Source organism: Acanthopagrus latus, chromosome 19 (genome assembly GCF_904848185.1).
Source record: "Acanthopagrus latus isolate v.2019 chromosome 19, fAcaLat1.1, whole genome shotgun sequence".
Lineage (NCBI taxonomy): Eukaryota > Metazoa > Chordata > Actinopteri > Spariformes > Sparidae > Acanthopagrus > Acanthopagrus latus.
This window is the reverse complement of record NC_051057.1, coordinates 19,601,003-19,620,063: the sequence shown is the minus strand read 5'-3', so window position 1 is coordinate 19,620,063 and position 19,061 is coordinate 19,601,003. Positions and strand designations below refer to the sequence as shown.

Genomic DNA, 19,061 nt, shown 5'->3' with positions numbered 1-19,061 from the left:
ATCGTAAGAAACAAGCAAATAGAATGTTTCCCACTCATCCTATTAGGAACCAGATGAGGTTATCCATTATTATTATTCTTTATATTCTCTGTAGAGAAGCTCTAAGACCACCTTATTCACTACCACACTGTACATCCATGTGTAGACTCTGAGATTCTGTAGTCACACAGCATAAAAGCATACTTTTGTCTTAAATTAGAGAAAAATATCTTTCCTTTCCTGTGTTTTTTATATCATTGAACACCTGATTGAATGCTGTAATATTCACCTTAATGATGACATGTTCAGGTAGATCTATTAAATATCCCGTCAGAGTCTGTGTGACTACAGGTTGAAGTCAAAATGAAAAGTCAGAGGACTTTGAAGACTGCTTGTTAGAATTAGATTCTTAGTATACACCGAGTTCTTTTGTAAGGCTGCAAAAAACAAGAACAAAGGCGTATTCACTGCCCCCTTTGAATGATCTTAACTTACAGTGTATTTAGTTCCAGATGAAGCCGACTGAGATGCATAAAGACGGGGTATTGTTGCGCCCCCTTCTCCCTTTTCATTGATGCCTAGCACAATGTTTATAAAGGGTGGGATCTACAAAGGCACTAGTTCTGACAAAAGACAGCGAGCAGGACAGAACATCATGCTTTACTATGCAGAGGCTTGAAATTTCATTTTAGCTTTTTGAATATAACAAAGCATCTCAGAGGAACGATGGAGGATGCAGAGGATGAAATAGCGGTTATCGGGATTGGATGCAATTTCCCTGGAGGTAAGACGAAAGCATTTTCGATTTTCACAGAGTTGATGTTTCTTCTTCATTTGTTTTACGGTAAATTAATTTTGATCTATTTTATTTTTAGGTGAGGGGTTGGACAACTTCTGGCGGGTGCTGTTGGAGGGAAAGAACTGTGTTGTTGATATTCCAGCAGAGAGGTTTGATACCAATTTCTGGTACGATGCTGATGAAAGCAAACCAGGAAAGACACAGACAACCAAAGCAGCTCTTATAGAAGGGTAGGCAGATTAAACTGAAGTGCTATTCCTCTGTTGAATCTCAATCATGACATGTTTGCTGTTTTTTTTTTTAGGTTTAATGAATTTGATCACAAGTTTTTTGGCATCACTGAAGCGGAGGCTGATTCCATGGACCCTCAGCACAAACTGCTTCTGCAGTGTACCTACAGGGCACTAGAGGATGCAGGAGTTGCCGTGGAAAGCATCAACGGAAGCAGAACTGGAGTTTACATAGGTGACCGCTATCGTTCTATGACACATTTAAAACTCTGAAGAGATTTCATGATGCATAAATTGTGACATACTCTTGCTTTTCTCTTTTTGGTGTCACAGGTCTGATGAACAAGGATTACGAGATGCTCCAAAGTAACAGTTCCACTACAATAAGCCACTACAACTGCACTGGGACGGCGATGAGTGTGGCTGCTAATAGAATTTCCTTCACCTTTAATCTCACCGGACCTTCTTTTGCCATCGACAGTGCCTGTTCTTCATCTCTGGTGGCTCTACATTTAGCCTGCCAGGCTATAAAGCAAGGTATTTGGTTCTATTTTCTCAACAAACTACCATAGTTTAACTAATATTACCCACACCACGTAAAGAAACAAGTGTCTATATTTTAAAGTTTCATGGAAGCGACATATGTATGTTCTGTGTTGCAGAGATCTACTTAAGTTAGCATGCTAACCAGCTATCCCCAGCCCATCCTGTCTCCTAATACCACCTTGTACTGTGCAAGGAAATAGTCCAATAGCCCCCATAATTTCGGCTGAGAGAAGTATTAGAGATGAGTTTGCTACTTAGTCTGACAAGTAAACTAAATAAATTCACAACATGCCAAGAAAGGAAATATTTTTACACATATTTTCCTAACTAAACAGAAAAATACAACCTTCTGAATTCAAGTTTCTCTCGTTTTGCCCTGTTAACTCAACAACACACTTCTTTACACTTTATTGACAGAAACAAAATGAAACTCACCAGAACAGCCTGGTGTGTCTTTCCAGAATCCCATCGGGTTTGGTCTGAATAAATAAATAAAATTCACTGAGTCAGATTTGAAAATATTGCACCTCTACACAATGTTTATGTCTGCTCTCTCTCATCTTTAGCTCTTCTGTGGCTTCGTGCTTCTCTTGTCCCCACCTGCTGTGTCCCTCGATCCCTAAAGGAAACTAATGAGGCAGCTTAGCTTTATGGCTAACTGAGCTACTTGCTAACAGAAGCTGCTTGTTACAGCCAAAGATAGCTGAGGAGCAAAGAGAACAGTGAACAGTAGTTCTTGGCAATGCAGCCCCCAATAATTTTGGAACTGCCTTCGAGTTCTTGCTATTTCTTACCAATAACACCTTTAATGTTCACTCTATTTCAACTAGGAGACTGTGCGATGGCTCTGTGTGGAGGTGTCAGCTGTATAATAGAGCCAAAAGTGTACGTTGCTCTCAGCAAGGCCAAGATGATCTCACCTGCAGGAACCAGCAAACCTTTCTCCAGCAGAGCAGATGGATATGGTAGAGGAGAAGGCTGCGGCATTGTTTTCCTGAAGCCTCTGAAAAAAGTAAGCACGCATTGTTTTATTTTTTTACATTCACTTCACATTGTTAGCAAACTGCATACAGTGTGTGACAGTGTGACTTTCTGTACGAAGGCTTTAAAAGACTGCAACAAAGTGTGGGGGATCATCAGCAAAACAGCCGTCAACCAAGATGGTCGTTCAGTCACTCCAATCACAAAACCTTCCATGACACAACAAGAGGAGCTCCTGCGAAGAATCTACTCAGAGTCTGACCTCGCAAACGTCCAGTACATCGAGGCACATGGGACTGGAACCCAAGTTGGAGATCCAACAGAAGCAGGAAGTATATCTAATATAATTGCTAAAACCAAACCTCCTGGTTCAGAGAGACTCCGGATCGGCTCTGTGAAGAGCAACATCGGACATACAGAATCTGCAGCTGGAGTGGCCGGGCTCATTAAGGTCCTCCTAATGATGAAGCATGCAACCATTGTTCCCTCTGCTTTCTACTCAGAAGACAGTGCTAGTGTAGATGTAAAATCTCTGAGAATTAATATTCCAATTAAAGCTGAAAAATGGAAGAGGAATGGGTCATTAGAAAGGGTCGCTGGGATCAACAGCTTTGGGTTTGGAGGCACAAATGCACACGCCATTGTAAGTGAACACAGACAGACCAATGTTCCCTCTCGGATCCCAAAAGGCTGTCCAAAACTCTTTGTAATATCTGCAGCCTCTGAGAAATCATTGATCCTGTCTATCACTGACACCTACCAGAGGCTTTGCAGCACTCAAACAGTTGATATACAGGCACTGCTGTACACTTCAGCATGTGGAAGGAGTCATGTGAGACACAAATACAGGAAGGCCTTCCCAACATCTTCCCTCTCAGATTTAGAAAGTCGGCTGACTTCTACACTGAAGACCAAGTTTGAGTCAGTAAGGTTTGACATCCAGGTGGTCTTTGTGTTCTGTGGAAATGGGGTTGCCTACAGGGGAATGTGCAAGCAGCTCATGAGAGAGATTCCTGTTTTCAGAGATAAAGTCAGAGAAGTTGAGAATCTCTTTAAGAGTCATCAAATAATCGACATCAGTCAATGGCTTGCTGGTGAGAATGATAATGATGATTTCAGCAAGCCAAATGTTGTCCAGCCTCTTCTTTTCACGATTCAAGTTGCCATTGCTGCTGTCCTAAAGCAGTGGGGTGTCAAACCTGATGCCGTGCTCGGACACTCTGTAGGTGAAGTCGCTGCTGCCCACTGTTCTGGTCTCTTGTCTCTTGAGGATGCTGTGAAAGTGTTGCACCACCGCAGTTCTCTTCAGAGCAAGGTCACAGGGGGGAAAATGCTTATTGTTGGTAATGTGGCCGTAGAAAAGGTGCTGAAAATCCTTCCAGAGTTTTCTGGAAAAGTTTGTGTTGCAGCGTTCAACAGCCCCCAGTCCTGCACTCTGTCAGCGGAAGCAGATGCTATAAAGCTCCTCCATAAGAGGCTGAGGATTGTCTTTACAGAGAAAAATCTCTTCCTCCATGAGCTAGATGTTCCAGCAGCTTACCACAGTCATATGATGGACCCCGTTCTAGATGACATTGAGAAAAGTATTGATCCTTTGGTTGCCCACGACAAGAACTGCAAACTTTTTTCAACAGTGACTGGAGACAGTTACTCTGATGGTGACTTTACAACAGGCAGGTACTGGGCGAGGAACATCCGAGAGGCTGTTTTATTTGAACAAACACTGCGTGCTGCCACCAAAGACAAGAAGTCTAAAAGAAATGCTGTCTTTGTGGAGATTGGACCTCGAGCGGCTCTCCGAAGAAACATACGTGAGACTTTGGGAGGTGATGCCATAGTTCTTTCCTCTGTCCAGCCAGGGAGCGATTATGACACAATTCTGTCTACTGTGGCCAAACTATTTGAATTGGGCATCAGTGTAGACTGGTGTCAGCTCTACAAGGGCTGTGAGACATTGCCCACAGCTTTTCCAGTCTATCAGTTCGACAACATGAAGAAAGAGCTGAATTTTGAAGCCGTTAGAAAAGCTAATGAATCATCTGCTTTTTATCCTCATACGCTTATGTCCCAAATAAAGCAGGGAGACAAAGAGTACACATGCAACCTCTCACTAGACACAGCGTCATATCTATGGGAGCATAAAAACAATGGTGTTCCCATTGTGCCAGGTGCACTGTATGTCGAGCTTGCTTATGCATCAGTGATGGCAAGTTTAAGGCCAAAGAAACCTGTTTCTCTCATCCAGCTCAGTGTAAGATTTGAGAGCCTGTTTACGCTTAGCTCAAACTGTAATCAGTTGAAAGTGACGCTGGATCACGCAGAGAATGAAGCTTCATTTAAGATACAGTCCTCTGTCGCAACACATGCCTCTGGCACATACACATGTACAGATGACACACCGCTGTTGGAGGAACCAACCATTTGTCTTGACTTGATTTCCCAAAGGTGCAAATCGGTTATGAGGAGAGAAGAGATTTATTCAGTTCTCTCTCAAGCGGGATTTGAATACGGCTCTGTCTTCAGACAGCTTGGTGATGTGCATTTTGGAGAGGAATTCAAGGAAGCTGTGGCAACAATTCAAGTTCCTGATGAACTTCTGACACACCTTCATGACTATTTCATTCACCCGGTGATATTGGACTATTTCTTGCAAATGACTGCTGTGGTAGTGATCAGAAAGCTAACAGCCAAGCAGGGATTCCCCTCAGCTCTCGGTAGTGTAGTCATATCAGGACCACTACAAGAGGAAATGGTCATGTACTTACGAGCCACTCAAGAGACTCCAGACTTCCTTGAGGTATGTGGTAGCTTTTGCACTACAGAGGGTCATGTACTAGTGGAACTGAAGGGTGTGAGGATCTCGTTTTTGGGCAAATGCTCAAATGATCTTCTGTCGTGGTTCTTCCACAATGAAATCAATGCAATTCCTGCAAAGAGAGACTCTCAGAGCTGCCAAATAAAAGCAATAGTTTTTGAAGATAAAATTGGCATTGCTAAAGGACTCAGGCCATACATACACCCAGAGTCGGTGCTTGTGGAGGGCACAGAGCATTGGATGGCTGACCAGGTTCGAAATGTAGTGTCCCGTGCACTGAACACCAATGAGGATTTTAAAAATGTTCTCTTTATTTGGGGTGTTGAGAATCTAAGTCAGCTGTCATCTGAGACAACACTGGACTGCTTGGTGTCCTGCTGTGAGCTTTTTCGCCAGGTTGTTTTAGCCTTGAAAGAGAGCAAACGCTCTTGGACTGTCCATGTAATAACCTATAGATCGACAGAAACCATCGTGGACCATGTCAGTCCGGGGTTTGTGCTGGCTGGTATGACAAGGGCTTGTGCAGCAGAGATGGTAGGTCTCTCTTTCCACCTGATTGATCTTGCATCTGTGACTGGTGGAGACATTCAAACGTTGGTTCAGGTAATAAACACCTGCGAACAACAAGAGATCATGATTAGTGAAGGGAAGGCATCAACAACAAGAATAGCAAGGACACCGATGAAGGAAGGCGGTTTAGGAGGCGTCGATATCGACTCAGTTAATGTGAGAGACTTTGCTCTGCAGACATCTGATCCTTACAGAATGGCTCACTTGTCTGCCACCCCCTTCGACACAAATATAAATCCTGTCCAAGAGAAGTCAGTTGAGATCCAATTAACCAGTGTATGTGTGCATTCATCTGACTACTTTCCTGTCACCATTTCAGATTTGAAATTCGGCAACACGATGTATTGGAACAAGCATACGTTACAGAACCATCACAAGCTTCTTGCTTTAGATTTTAGTGGCATCGTCACCGCCGTTGGGAAAGACGTTTCTGATCTGAGAGTAGGGGATCACATCGCTTCATGTTATCCAGTAGCTGCAACTGCGAGGATTACAATTCCTGAAACAGCGTGTTACAGCACAAAGAGACTCCCATTTTTGAAAGCCACTCCATGTGTTTCCTACTTCATACTTGCATGGGAGATCCTGCAGAGAGTGCTGTCTAAGGTGAAACAACAGCACAGAAAGTTGCTCATTATCTCCTCCAGCTTAGCCTCTGCTCTGTTAAAAGTTTTGGCTCTGACAGCAAACAGGTCAGGCTGGCTCGTTTCCTCTCAGCCAGATTACAGACGACAACTTGTACATTTTGATCAGAGCCATGCAGTTGTTTTTCTGCCCCCATTTGATCACACTTGGCGGGAGTTGTATGACAGTGAAGGACATGACAGACACTTTATTTTTATATGTAGCAATGACATGTCATCCTCGCTCTCAGCAAACATGTTTGCGCTAAAGAGTGAACACGTGCATGTACATAAGGTTGATTTGGCTAATGTTCTCAAAAGAGCCAATCTGCGAGAAAATAACAGGAATGTCTCTAATTGGCTGATGTCTTTAGGCTTCAATACAGCATCTCTACCTTTAAAAAGGGAGACTCTTCAAGTATCACACACAAAAGAGCCTCAGACCAACACAGAGGCTGAGTCCTACTTCACAACAAAGAATGTGCAACAAGTTGTTCTGCATCACAGAGAGTCTGATTGTCCAGTGTCTGATATCCCTTTACTCTCAAGGCCTGCGCAACTCTTCAAACAAAACTGTGTTTATATTGTTACTGGAGGGCTCTCTGGTTTGGGGCTTGAGACGGTAAAGTTCATTGCCCATAATGGTGGAGGATGTATTGCAACACTGTCAAGAAGAACTCCGACTGATGAAATACAGTCTGAAATGGAGCTCCTGCAGAGAAAAAGTGGGGTGACGATCATGAATGTCCAATGTGACGTTTCTGTGTCGTTGCAGGTGGTTGATGCGATCTCAAAGATTGAACAAAGATTCTCTTCATGTCCAATCAAAGGAGTGTTTCACAGCGCAGCAGTACTACACGATGCGTTAATCGAGACTCTTGATCAGTCCCTTTTTCGAAAGGTGCTACAGCCCAAAGTGAGTGGAGCTCTAAACCTTCACTATGCAACACTTCACAACAAACTAGATTTCTTTGTGTGCTACTCCTCCATCTCTTCATTCATTGGAAATCCCTCACAGTGTAACTATGCGGCAGCCAATTCCTTCCTCGACATGTTCTGCCACTATCGGAGAAACCTTGGACTTGCTGGACAGTCCATCAACTGGGGTCCTTTGAACCTCGGCCTTTTGTTGAACAAGGACCATTTCCAAAAGTTCTTGGAGGCGAAAGGGATGATGACAATGGATGTGTGTGACATTCAAGAGGCGCTTGAAAAGTGTCTTCTTATGAACAGACCACAACAAGTCATATGCAAGTTCAACTTCAAAAATCTTCACATTCATGTGCTTTCACAAAATGCATCTCTCAGAGAGCGGCTGTCAGCTTTAGTGGAAATTGAGCTAAAAGATTATGCAGATAATGAACTCAGGATTCAGCATTTGTCTTCCTCACATGGAAGTCTGAGAACAATTGTGAGTGACATCAGCAGCGTTGGTGTAGATGAGCTGCATGACGACTCAGCTCTGTGTGCACTGGGTATTGACTCAATGTTGGCCATGACTCTGCAGAATAAGGTCTTCCAAGAGACAGGTGTGAATATACCTTTGGTTAGAATATTGGACCCCAACAGTACACTGACCACTTTGGAAACTATTGTAATGAAGAATGAATAATTACATGTACTATACAACATACAAAATACTCTGAATATTCAGTAAGTCAAAGTTTTGTGATTGTAAACTGGTTTTAGTTTTTTGTAAAGGGAACTCATTCTGTGGTATTGTTCTCATAGCAGTAAAATGAGTTATGGTGGGGTTGCTGGCAGACCCAGAGGCCGAGGCATGAAGAGTAGTTGTTGAGTAAAAAGGTTTATTTTGATGAAGACAAGGGAAGGTGAACAGGTTTACCCGGGAGCAATCCTGAATTGATATCACTAGGTTTCCAGAGAGGAGCAGGAGTCAGAGGTGAGCAAGTGCTTATTTATACAGCCCTATAATAATCTTTTATAGTTAGTAAGCATATTTTATAGCTGTGGTTGTACTGACATTTTGGCACATTTCCAACTTTTTAAATACAGTGCTGTACTACTTTCTGATTTGTGAAGTGTGTATATTTATGTTGTAAAGTTAGGTTTTCTCTGGAATATTTGTAAAATAACTGATTGTCATTTCCTGGATGTATTGTTATTCAGCTTTTCACACTTTTGTTTACATAAATGTGCTTGATCATGTCATAAGTCTAGTTGCAAAACAGCTTATTAAATCACAAAATGATAGAGCAATAGACAAAACCGCTGATGTTATGTTTAAAAAAAAATATATATATATATATATATTTCTACTCTGAAATAGTGTTTATATACCCAAAGCCTGATATAGCTCATGTCTTCATGTCATGGACTGTCATGGTCACTATGTGGATGTTGCACTTACACCCAACGCTTAACGTTCAAAATCAAAATGCATTTCTGTCTAAAATAACTTTCAGATGGATTTTTGTATCTCTACATATTTATTTGATGTTGTAATATTTGTAATCACTGATGCACAGTCACATATTTGAAAGCATAAAGAAAAAGAATGCACTTTCAAATTTACTTCTTGTGTTGTGAATTGTTATTGTGTAATCTGCATGAAAGGACATCTGTGAATAACTCAACCTTATCAAGTGCACAGTTAAATTGGCAGATGGTTTTATTGTGCCATAAATCGACAAAAAATAACATGTTGCAATGATGAGTGTAGGAATTCATTGGTATTACAATTTTATACAACAGCAATGGCCTTTAAAAATTATATTTTACAACTGCTGCATTATACCAAATATCTGTCCATCTGTTGCAAAATCAGTTCTTGATTGAGAGGATTTATATTGTAGTAGAAGAACATCGTTATAAACATGAACGAAATGATCACTGTATCTGTTTTTATGTTATTTGCATTTGTTTCCTTGTGGTGGCAATATGCACAAAGAGAACAATGTCCTTGTCCACACAGTATGATATATTAGTGGTCAAACAGCAAATGGCTCAATAATCATATAAAGCCCCAACTGAAGATTTATGGGACATGCCAGAATACTGAATCACATGCTTCGTTTCGTCATCATAAAGGTGATAATCAACATCAAAATTGATGAGCTGGCAGTGATAACAACTGACCATGACCTAACAGAGGTGAATGAATGTACAACAGGCAGATAAAAGAAGGTTGACCGTAGAATTATGTATAGCGAAGCCTGAAGGACACTTGTAAAATAACAGATGAGTTTTAAAGTTAGACATTACTAAAACAATAATAATAAAAGAATCAAAATACATTTGGTATTTCATTGTTCTGCTGGCTCTTTTTCACCTTTGTCTAACAAACATATTAATAACAGAACGAATAAAACTGATTAAAAAAACACCCATCCATTTCAAAGTGAGCTTGTCTCCAAAAAAGTGAGTAACATAATATGATCTTTAGTAAAACTGAAATACAATAAACAGAGGCAGAAATTTTGACAAAACACAGTATGAACATGTGGCAATAACACATGATTAGTGGTCTATTGCAATGAATAACCTCATTTATTACAAAGAAAAACCTTTCAATAAAGAAGTATTGTGATGTCCTGATCACTCAGCGTATTAAATGTCCATTTATGACTTTTACAATCTAGTAGAATCAAGCTTAATGACTCCGACTGGAAGAGGCTCTGAGTCCCCACTGGAACTTTCACCTTCCCCTCCTTCACTCAATATATCTACTACTGTTGACAGCGTGGCATTGGGATCCAACAGTTTCACCAATGGCACATTCACTCCTCTCCCCTGAAAGATGAGATTCTGCAGAGTCATGGCCTGCATGGAATCGATGCCTAAAGATGAAAGAGGTGATTCATCTTTCAGCTCATTTCTGTCCATGCCAATGGTCTCACTGAGCAGAGAGATGACGTACTCTTTAGGCGAGATGGACTTGGCCTGTTTAGTCTGAGATTCTGTCTCTCTGGTTTTTTGGAATGCCTCCTCTACCAGTGCGGACAAGCGCAGGGTCAAGGCCACATTTTGAGAGAGGATGTTGTACCTGATGTTTCTGAAATGAAACCTGCAAACAGCCTGTTGGGGTCGATTGAGCACAAGGCATTGCTCCAGACTTTTATGAATCTCAGCCACATCCAACACCATCATCCCCTTTGCCTCCAGAAACCGCTGGAAATGTTCCTTGTTCAAGAGGAGGCCGAGGTTTAGAGCTCCCCAGTTGATAGACTGGCCAGGCAATCCAAGTTTGCGCCGGTACTGACAGAACATGTCGAGGAATGTGTTGGCGGCTGCATAGTTTGTTTGGGATGCGTTTCCCAGAAAAGCTGAAATGGAAGAGTAACACACAAAGTAATCCAGCTCACAGCGCTGTGTTGCATTGTGCAAATTCAGTGCACCGTTTACTTTGGGTTTGAGAACTTTCTCATAAAGAGATCTGTCAAGGGTCTCAATGAGCCCGTCAAGCAAGACAACTGCACTGTGAAACACTCCTCTGATTGGACAACCAGGGAATTTCTGGCCAATGACACTGATAACCTTGTGCACAGACTCAGACACAGATATGTCACACTCCATGGCAGTGATGTAGTTTCCACATTGTTTCTCCACATTATGTATCTCTTGCTGCACATCTGGTGTGGGCTTGCTCCTGGAGAGTATCACAATGTTTTCACCCCCTTTCTGTGAGATGAACTTGACGGTTTCAAAGCCCAGACCAGAAAGCCCACCTGCCACGATGTACACTGCTCTCTTTCGGAAAAGCTGTTTCTTTGTTGACAGCAGAGGAATGTCAGACTGCGCACCGCTGGTTTCTTTCTCCAGAGAAACAACAGCCAGCTTCTTCGAGTTGAAGTACGATTGTTGTATCTCTGCATTAAGGCTCTTTATGCTTTCAGATTTCATACCCTGCAAGGTGAAGCTTTCAAGAGCAAATTTCCTACTCAAGTTCAAGGACTTCAGCCAGTGATAAATGCGTGGCCTTTCTGCACTCAAGGATGCCTTTTGCAAAATGACTGGCATCTGAATTGTCTGCACACGAACACTTTCCTTCACACTTTGGAACACATCCTGAGCAAGCAAACACTGGGCCTGTGTTTCACAGATCAAAACAACACGTTGGACACCTGGGAAGTTGCTAATGTTTGAAATCAGAGACTCATCAAATGGAGGTAGTAGGACAAATGCATCTATTTGATTGGCATCTACAAAAGATCCATTGCGGTTAGTGCCAACAACCACATTCCAACCTGACTTGTAAGAGGTGATTGCCAAGACTTTCATTAGAGCTGAATCAGCCACAGAGGATACGATTCCAAGGTTATGTTTGGTTCTGGGCAAGTTTCGGTGCAGGATCTCCCATGCAAGCACAAAGTAGGACACACAGGGTGTTTTTTGAAGGAATGGGAACCGCTTGGTGCTGTAGCACACTTCCTCTGGGACTCTGACCTTGCTGCCTGCCACCACAGGATAACAGGAAGCAACATGGTCTCCCACTTTATATTTCCTGACATCTTTTCCAACAGCTGTAATAGTACCACATAAATCAAGAGCCAGGAGCTTGTGGTTCTGTGATGAGTGTTTGTCCCAGTATAGTGTCTGGCCAAATTTCTGGTGTGAAGCACTGACAGGAAAGTAATCCGAAGAATGTGCACATATCTTAGTGGGCCGAATTTCAACCAATGTATCACTTATAGGCTGGACCTCCTCTTCAAAGTGAATGGCACTGAGTTGAGACATATTATGTGCATCAGCTGTCTGAAGGATGTAAGGCTTAGATGTCATAGAGGTGAAACTGCCCTCTGAACTGTCAATGATTTCAGGAGGAGTACGGACAATGGAAGGTTTCAGAATCAGTCCATCTTTCACCACCAACTCTGGGTACTTGTTGCAAGGACAAGATCTTAGGACCTCAGAGAGAGCTGAAATGTCCTTAGCTGAGACAGTGCTTATGTCAATCAGCTGAAATGAAAGATCTGGTATCTCTGCGGCAAATGATCTAGTCATGCCAACAAGAGCAAAACCTGGATTTATGTGGTCCACTGTGATGTCAGATGAACAGTAGGTGACTGCTCTGATGGAGTTTGGAAAGTGGATTCGTTTTAGCTCTAGGACTATTTGGCGGAATGTCTCAAGACAGCTCGCCAAATTCTGCAGGACGACATCAGCTGACAGAGAAGTGAGGTTCTCTTTGCCCCACAAAAACAAGACCTCATCAAAGTTTTTCTCAATATCTGTTATTTTGAGATTTGCCAACAGTGAAGGAAACCCATGGCTCAAGATATCTTTTGCGTGTGTAAAGGAAACATACCTAGACGCAGAGTCCAGATGTTGTTGAAGGCCTTTAGTGATTCCTATACGGTCAGAAAAGACCAGGGCCCTTGGAGGAGTAGCAGACGTGATGCCTTCTGGGATGACACTAAAGGCATTATGGTAGAAATACTCCTCAACCACATGAGAGCGACTGCCAAGGTACTTGATTACCGCATTTTTAACCTCAACCAACACTCTTCCTTCTTTATCTGCAAAGCAACCACAAACCTCAAAGTGATCAACGCCCACATCAATCGCTCTCAGATAGACAATCATCTCATCTTCCAAGGGTTCAAACACAGTCAAACTTCCTATTTTGGCAGGAAATCCTGGCCTACCTGCAAAAATGTGCTCTACTGTAACTGGGAGGAGCTGCATCAGAAAATCCAGCACAACAGGATGAATGCAATAGTCATGCAACTGAGGCTGCAATTCATCTGGAACCCTGACAACTGAAAAAGCCTCCTTGAGATCTCCCCCATAGTGCACATCCCCCTTATTCTTGAAGACGTCTCCATATTGGAAGCCTCCTTGAGAGAGGTACCCATAGAACTCCTGGGAGCTCACCACTGACTTGCATCTTTTGTAGATGGCGGGTAGTGAAATGCACTGCTCCTCAATCAGCCTCTCTTTCTTTGAAACCACTGTGCCTGATGCATACACTGCAGATGGGGAGAGTACCGTGAACTTAGTTTCTTTCTCCATTTGCTCTAGCTGCACCTTCATTTCAGGCGAATTCTGGGTTAAAACAAAGGGGCTGTGAAAACTGACACAGAGCTGTACTGAGCTGAGCGGCACTTTTGGTTTGGCAGTGGCCATGAATGCAGCTAAACCCAACTCAGCGTAGAAGGCACCGGGGATGATGGGCACATTGTTGTGCTTGTGCACTTTCAGGTAAAAAGAACAGTCAGACTTCAGATCACAGCTGAAAACGTTGCTTTCACTTCCTGTCTGGCAAAGAACAGGATGATTACTTGCTGTGTTTTTCTGGGCTGCCCCAATGATAACATCTCTGTCTGAGCAATCGAACTGGTACTTGGGGATGGGTAGTGGCACTGTCTCATGTCCTCTGTAGAAGGTGTTCCAGTCCACGTGGACACCCAGTTCGAACAACTTAGAAACAACAGACATAACTGTTTCATGATCTTTCTCTGGCTGCACTGATGCAAGAACAGTGGTGTCATTACCCAGAGATTCCATGATGTTTCTCTGCAACGCCCTTCTTGGCCCTATCTCAACAAAGACTGTGTTCTTCTTTCCATTAGTTGCTGACCTCACTGCCTGCTCAAAAGCAACTGGCTCACGAATATTTCTAGCCCAGTATTCCCCTGTGCAGAAATCCCTCTGCTGCACTTCCTTTCCTGACACTGTTGAGAACAACGCTGTGTCAAGGTCATTCACCCGTAAGGAGCCAATTGACTCCTCGATTTCTGGCAGAATTGGGTCCATCATGTAGCTGTGGTAAGCAGCAGGGACATCCAGTACACGAAGGAACAGATTCTGACCATTAGCAGAGATGCTCAGCTCCTTGTGGAGGCTCGTAATTGCATCTGCATCACCTGAGAGGGTGCAGGACTGTGGGCTGTTGAAAGCAGCAAGGCAAATTCTACCAGAGTATCGAGGGAGAAGAGCAGTTACCTCTGATACAGCCATGTTGCTGATCACAAGCATCTTCCCCCCAGTGACCTTGCACTGCAGAGTGCTACGGAAAAAGATGACTTTTACCGCATCTTGAAGAGATAGAAGGCCAGAACAGTGAGCAGCTGCAACCTCGCCAACAGAGTGTCCGAGGATTGCATCGGGCTTGACACCCCAGTGTCTGAGCAGGCAGGAAATACCAACTTGGACAGCAAAGAGGAGTGGTTGGACGACATTTGGGTTATTGAAGTCATTGTCCTCGAATTCACTCTCAAGTGCATCCAAGATGTTCAGTGTACCCAGTCTTTGGAAAAGCTTCGCAATCTCTTTGATTTTTTCTTTGAATACAGGCTCCCGTTTTAGTAGCTGCTTGCACATGCCATGGTAAGTGACACCATTTCCACAATAGACAAACACTAATCTTGGATCTGAGTAGGACGGGTTAATGTTTTTGCCTACAGTGGCACTTAACTTCTCTTTAAGATCAATCACAGATGAAACCGCGATGGCCTTTCTGTATTTATGTTTCAGATGGCTCCTCCTACATGCTGACGTGTACAACAGAGAATCTAGGTCAAATTTGCTACCTTCCTCTAGCTGTTTAATGGTGTCTTCCATCATCAGAGTAAGAGATTTTGGTGAATTTGCTGACATGACAAAATACTTTGCCTGTTTCTCATCATTCCTTTGTTTAGCACTTGACTGTTTGTGCTGTTTGATGATGGCGTGTGCATTTGTACCCCCAAAGCCAAAGTTATTCACTCCAGCAATTCTTGCACCAGATTCTTCCCACTTTTCTGCTTCCTTGGGAACTTTAATGTTCAGGGCTTTGGCATCTACACTTGCAGTCTCCTCAGAGTAGAAAGCTGAGGGAACAATGGTCTCATGTTTCATCATTAAGAGGACCTTAATGAGTCCGGCTACTCCAGCTGCAGATTCTGTATGTCCAATGTTGCTCTTCACAGAGCCAATCCGCAGCATCTCTGAACCAGGAGGTTTGGCTTTAGCAATGACGTTTGAAATGCTTCCTGCCTCTGTTGGGTCTCCAATTGGGGTTCCAGTCCCATGTGCCTCTATGTACTGGACGTTTGCGAGGTCCGACTCTGAGTAGATTCTTCGCAGGAGGTCCTCTTGTTGTGTCATGGAAGGTTTGGTGATTGGAGTGACTGAGTGTCCATCTTGGTTGACGGCTGTTTTGCTGATGATCCCCCAGATGTGGTCATTGTCTCGAATAGCCTGTAAAAGCAACAACAGAACTAAAATGAAACATCATTAAGAGTTTCTGTAACACTATTAAGTATGTCATACTCTTATACAATGGCAAGGGAATTAAAAAAAAAAGTACTATTCCACATAATCTCAAAAAATGACTTGTGAAGCATTTCTGAAGAGGGACAGGTCTAACAGGAACAAGGAAGTGGTTGACTAATATAAAAATGATGGATAATGTCCAGACTATTGGCTGTTAATTAATATTAGTCTGATATTTGATATGGTCGGCTTTAAATGAAAAGACAAAGAAAACTGTTGCCTTTTTTTTTCACTCCGATATTCTGACCTGTTTCAGAGGCTTCAGGAGAACAACACCACAGCCCTCTCCTCTACCATAACCATCTGCTCTGCTGGAGAAAGGTTTGCTGGTCCCCTCAGGTGAGATCATCTTGGCCTTGCTGAGAGCAACAAACACTCTTGGCTCTATTATACAGTTGACTCCTCCGCAAACAGCCATGTCACAATCACCTGTTAAGATAAAACATTAATTATTCATAATCTCGCCTCATATTTTTAATTGAAACCACAGTGCTACATCATGGATTTGGAGTTGTTGCTCACATGCTGTACAGACCTTGTTTAATGGACTGACAGGCGAGATGAAGAGCCACGAGAGATGACGAGCAGGCACAGTCTATGGACAGCGAGGGTCCAGTGAAGTTGAAGGTGTAGGAGACTCTGTTTGATGCGATACTCATGGCAAGGCCTGTGCCAGTCCAGTGGTTGATCACACTCGGGTGCACGTGTGCAGCGTTTGTTTCATAATCTCTGTTCATTAGGCCTGCAATAAAAGAACCATAAAACTGTTATGAAAACTACAAATAAACTGGGCGTTACCGCATGAAGATTATTCAGAGATATTCCAGGGAACAATAAGAAAAATCTGATGGAAGTTAAAATCGTAAGGAGGAAGATTCAGGAGAAAATACTGAAAAATAAGTCAACACGGAACACGTTTTCCCACTATTACCCCAAACTTTAAAAAAATTACAAACCATTTTTACTGACTTACCAAAAAACACCCCTGTCCTGGTCCCACTGGCCTTCTCCATAGGAATTCCAGCATTTTCCAAAGCCCTGTAGACACACTGAAGGAGCTGTTTTTGTTGAGGGTCCATTTGTTCCACTTCACTGTCACTGATGCCGAAAAACTTGTGGTCAAATTCATTGAACCTGAAAAAAGTCAAAACCATTCAATCAAATGTTTTAACTTATGAACAGATCATAACTGAATACTTAAATTGCATAACGTCAAATTTATTAACCTGGTGATGCCAAATGAGAAAATATGCAATGTTTAACTGACTAATTAACAACTATTAAATACATTTTATTTTGGGGTTATGGAAAAAACTAAACATTTAGGGACATCATCTTGAGCTTTGGGAAACTTTGATCAACACTTCCCACTATTTTCTGAAATTGTATTGACGAAACAATTTATCATTTAATTGAGAAAACAATCAGCAGATTGAAAGATGGTCAACCTTAACCTGCAGTCTTTCTTTGCACAGCAATATAATTTAAATCAATACTAGTAAAGCAGAGACACTGTAAAGGGGACTTTCCACACACCACTTGTCTCTGAACCAGGAGGCTTAACACAAATACCAAAGTGATGTCTGAATTTTTTAAATGTGAGGAAAGCCCCTTCTTCATGTTTGATACACTTCTCTCACAAGTTACACTGTTTTTCTACACTTTCTCAAAACTACCGTTGTCATTTAAGATCAATTTTCTTATTTTTAAATATTTTACTGCAGGTTTGTGTCAGAAATAAAGTTTGTATTATCTGTACTCACATATATAAACTACATAGAGGGATGGATAAATGATAAGTCATGCAATTAAACATTTTTTTTTTTTTTTATATATAAGAGTGTAAGTTAAGGAGTCTCAAGACCTGAGGAAAGAAGCTTCTCTGTAATGATCAAGCATTAGTTTTAAAGATCATATATAATGAAGATGAAATGGGATTAAAATTTCTTATGTCACCAAGAACACAACTTAAAGACTTTTGGATAATGTCAAAAATACAAAATGGACCCACCAATCTGTTTTTAATTACCCATTACAAAAAAAAGAAAAGTGGCCAAAGCCAAAAACACTGATATGATACAAACACAAGAAAAAGACAGGACAGTAAGAGTATCTTAAACACAAACAATAAAAAAACAAACAAATACATTTCAGAGGTTCTTTCATAAGGTTTAAAGGACATACCCGTCAATGAGCGCAGCCTTGGCCGTGCGGGATTTACCCGGTTTGCTGTCATCAGGATCATACCAGCTGGATAAGTCAAATCTCTCTTTGGGAATTGGCACAGAACAGTTTCTCCCATCCACCAAAACCTTCCAGAAATTGTCAATCCCCTCTCCTGTTTGGAAACATATATAAATTACAGAAGGGCTTAACTGGGGAACTATAAATTGTAGTAGATAATTATACCGTTTTTTTTTCTGTAGTTTTCTGACTTTTAGACTGTCTGTCATTACATACCGAGATGTTGTTCATTTATCACATTGCACTTCGTGAGAAACATAGAAATCTGTAAATTGTAAATTTTCCAACTAAAATTATGCAGTTAAAAGTTTAAAGTAAATGGCTCACCCCCAGGAAAATTGCATCCGATGCCTACCACTGCAATACCGTCCTCAGGTTCCTCCATTCTGACAGAACATCACTGAGAAAGAAAAGTCAAAAATCTTTAATGCATCACCGCGTTAACATCTCTTCTCTTCCAGCTGTCCCATCAAGGAATAAACATGTTCAACATTCTTAAAACTGTAATTAGTCCAGTCTTGAAATGACATACTGCATTGTTACATACCGTTTGACTTTTCCGTCTCTGATGGTATCACTGCCGGACTTGCTGTTGATTCTTATAGCCAGCTTCTTGTCTTTATTAAACATTAATGATTGATTGTATACGTGGCCATGGAGATGAAGGACTTCAGTGCACACATTTATGGCGCCTCGCAAATGATTAGACCAGGTTTAATGAGTAAATCAATATGTTAAACAATGGGGGTGACTCTGGGTCTTGTTTCATCGGACCTTATCACACCTGACTATCAATCAACCAATCGATCAAGTAAGTCAAGTTTACAATATTTTCATGAGTAACATTTTTGAATTAAGCCTCATAACTTCATCCAAGATAATAAATTAACGTTTCTTATATTCAGTAACTGTTAAGAAATAGGCGCAGTTGTCTTTACGAGACAATTTTAGTACTGCTCTAATGCATTATGCAATGTATACAACACATGTTAAGTAAGACTGTGGCCATAATTTACCTACCGTGAGCTTTATGTTCGGACATTAAAGTAGATGTT

At 41.8% G+C, this 19,061-nt stretch overlaps 2 protein-coding genes across 6 annotated transcripts; one reads left to right on the top strand and one right to left on the bottom strand.

Annotated features, from left to right (window-relative positions):
* The first annotated feature begins 425 nt into the window (after positions 1 to 425).
* Positions 426 to 15,134, top strand: pks1 (polyketide synthase 1). 4 transcript variants are annotated; one of them, XM_037078838.1, is made up of 7 exons: positions 426 to 763; positions 855 to 1,008; positions 1,083 to 1,243; positions 1,342 to 1,545; positions 2,385 to 2,566; positions 2,657 to 2,986; positions 14,983 to 15,134. In XM_037078838.1, the coding sequence occupies exons 1-7, from the start codon at positions 706 to 708 to the stop codon at positions 15,001 to 15,003; spliced, it is 1,110 nt and encodes a 369-aa protein (XP_036934733.1). In that variant the 5' UTR covers positions 426 to 705; the 3' UTR covers positions 15,004 to 15,134. The 4 variants fall into 4 exon arrangements, with proteins under 4 accessions (XP_036934733.1, XP_036934732.1, XP_036934734.1 ...); XM_037078837.1 differs by lacking the exon at positions 14,983 to 15,134 and adding an exon at positions 7,562 to 8,744 and having other exon boundaries at positions 2,657 to 7,459; XM_037078839.1 differs by lacking the exon at positions 14,983 to 15,134 and adding an exon at positions 6,240 to 6,345.
* On the bottom strand, positions 9,308 to 18,907 carry LOC119008486 (phenolphthiocerol/phthiocerol polyketide synthase subunit C-like). Of its 2 annotated transcripts, XM_037078835.1 has the most exons (6): positions 18,334 to 18,907; positions 17,947 to 18,100; positions 16,736 to 16,896; positions 16,298 to 16,504; positions 16,010 to 16,191; positions 9,308 to 15,687 (listed from the first exon to the last, which is right to left on the bottom strand). In XM_037078835.1, the coding sequence occupies exons 1-6, from the start codon at positions 18,389 to 18,391 to the stop codon at positions 10,135 to 10,137; spliced, it is 6,315 nt and encodes a 2,104-aa protein (XP_036934730.1). In that variant the 5' UTR covers positions 18,392 to 18,907; the 3' UTR covers positions 9,308 to 10,134. The 2 variants fall into 2 exon arrangements, with proteins under 2 accessions (XP_036934730.1, XP_036934729.1); XM_037078834.1 differs by having other exon boundaries at positions 17,947 to 18,907.
* Positions 18,908 to 19,061: the final 154 nt, after the last annotated feature.

Bases quoted from the DNA above. Each gene is read 5' to 3' on its own strand.
- pks1 (XM_037078836.1), top strand. From the start codon at position 706: ATGGAGGATGCAGAGGATGAAATAGCGGTTATCGGGATTGGATGCAAT. The intron at 764-854 runs GTAAGACGAAAG...TTTTATTTTTAG, and splicing joins TGGATGCAATTTCCCTGGAG to GTGAGGGGTTGGACAACTTC. The intron at 1,009-1,082 runs GTAGGCAGATTA...TTTTTTTTTTAG, and splicing joins AAAGCAGCTCTTATAGAAGG to GTTTAATGAATTTGATCACA.
- LOC119008486 (XM_037078834.1), bottom strand. From the start codon at position 18,215: ATGACAGACAGTCTAAAAGTCAGAAAACTACAGAAAAAAAAACGGTAT. The intron at 16,192-16,297 runs GTCTGTACAGCA...TTATCTTAACAG, and splicing joins CTGTCAGTCCATTAAACAAG to GTGATTGTGACATGGCTGTT. The intron at 15,688-16,009 runs GTCAGAATATCG...TTGCTTTTACAG, and splicing joins TCCTGAAGCCTCTGAAACAG to GCTATTCGAGACAATGACCA.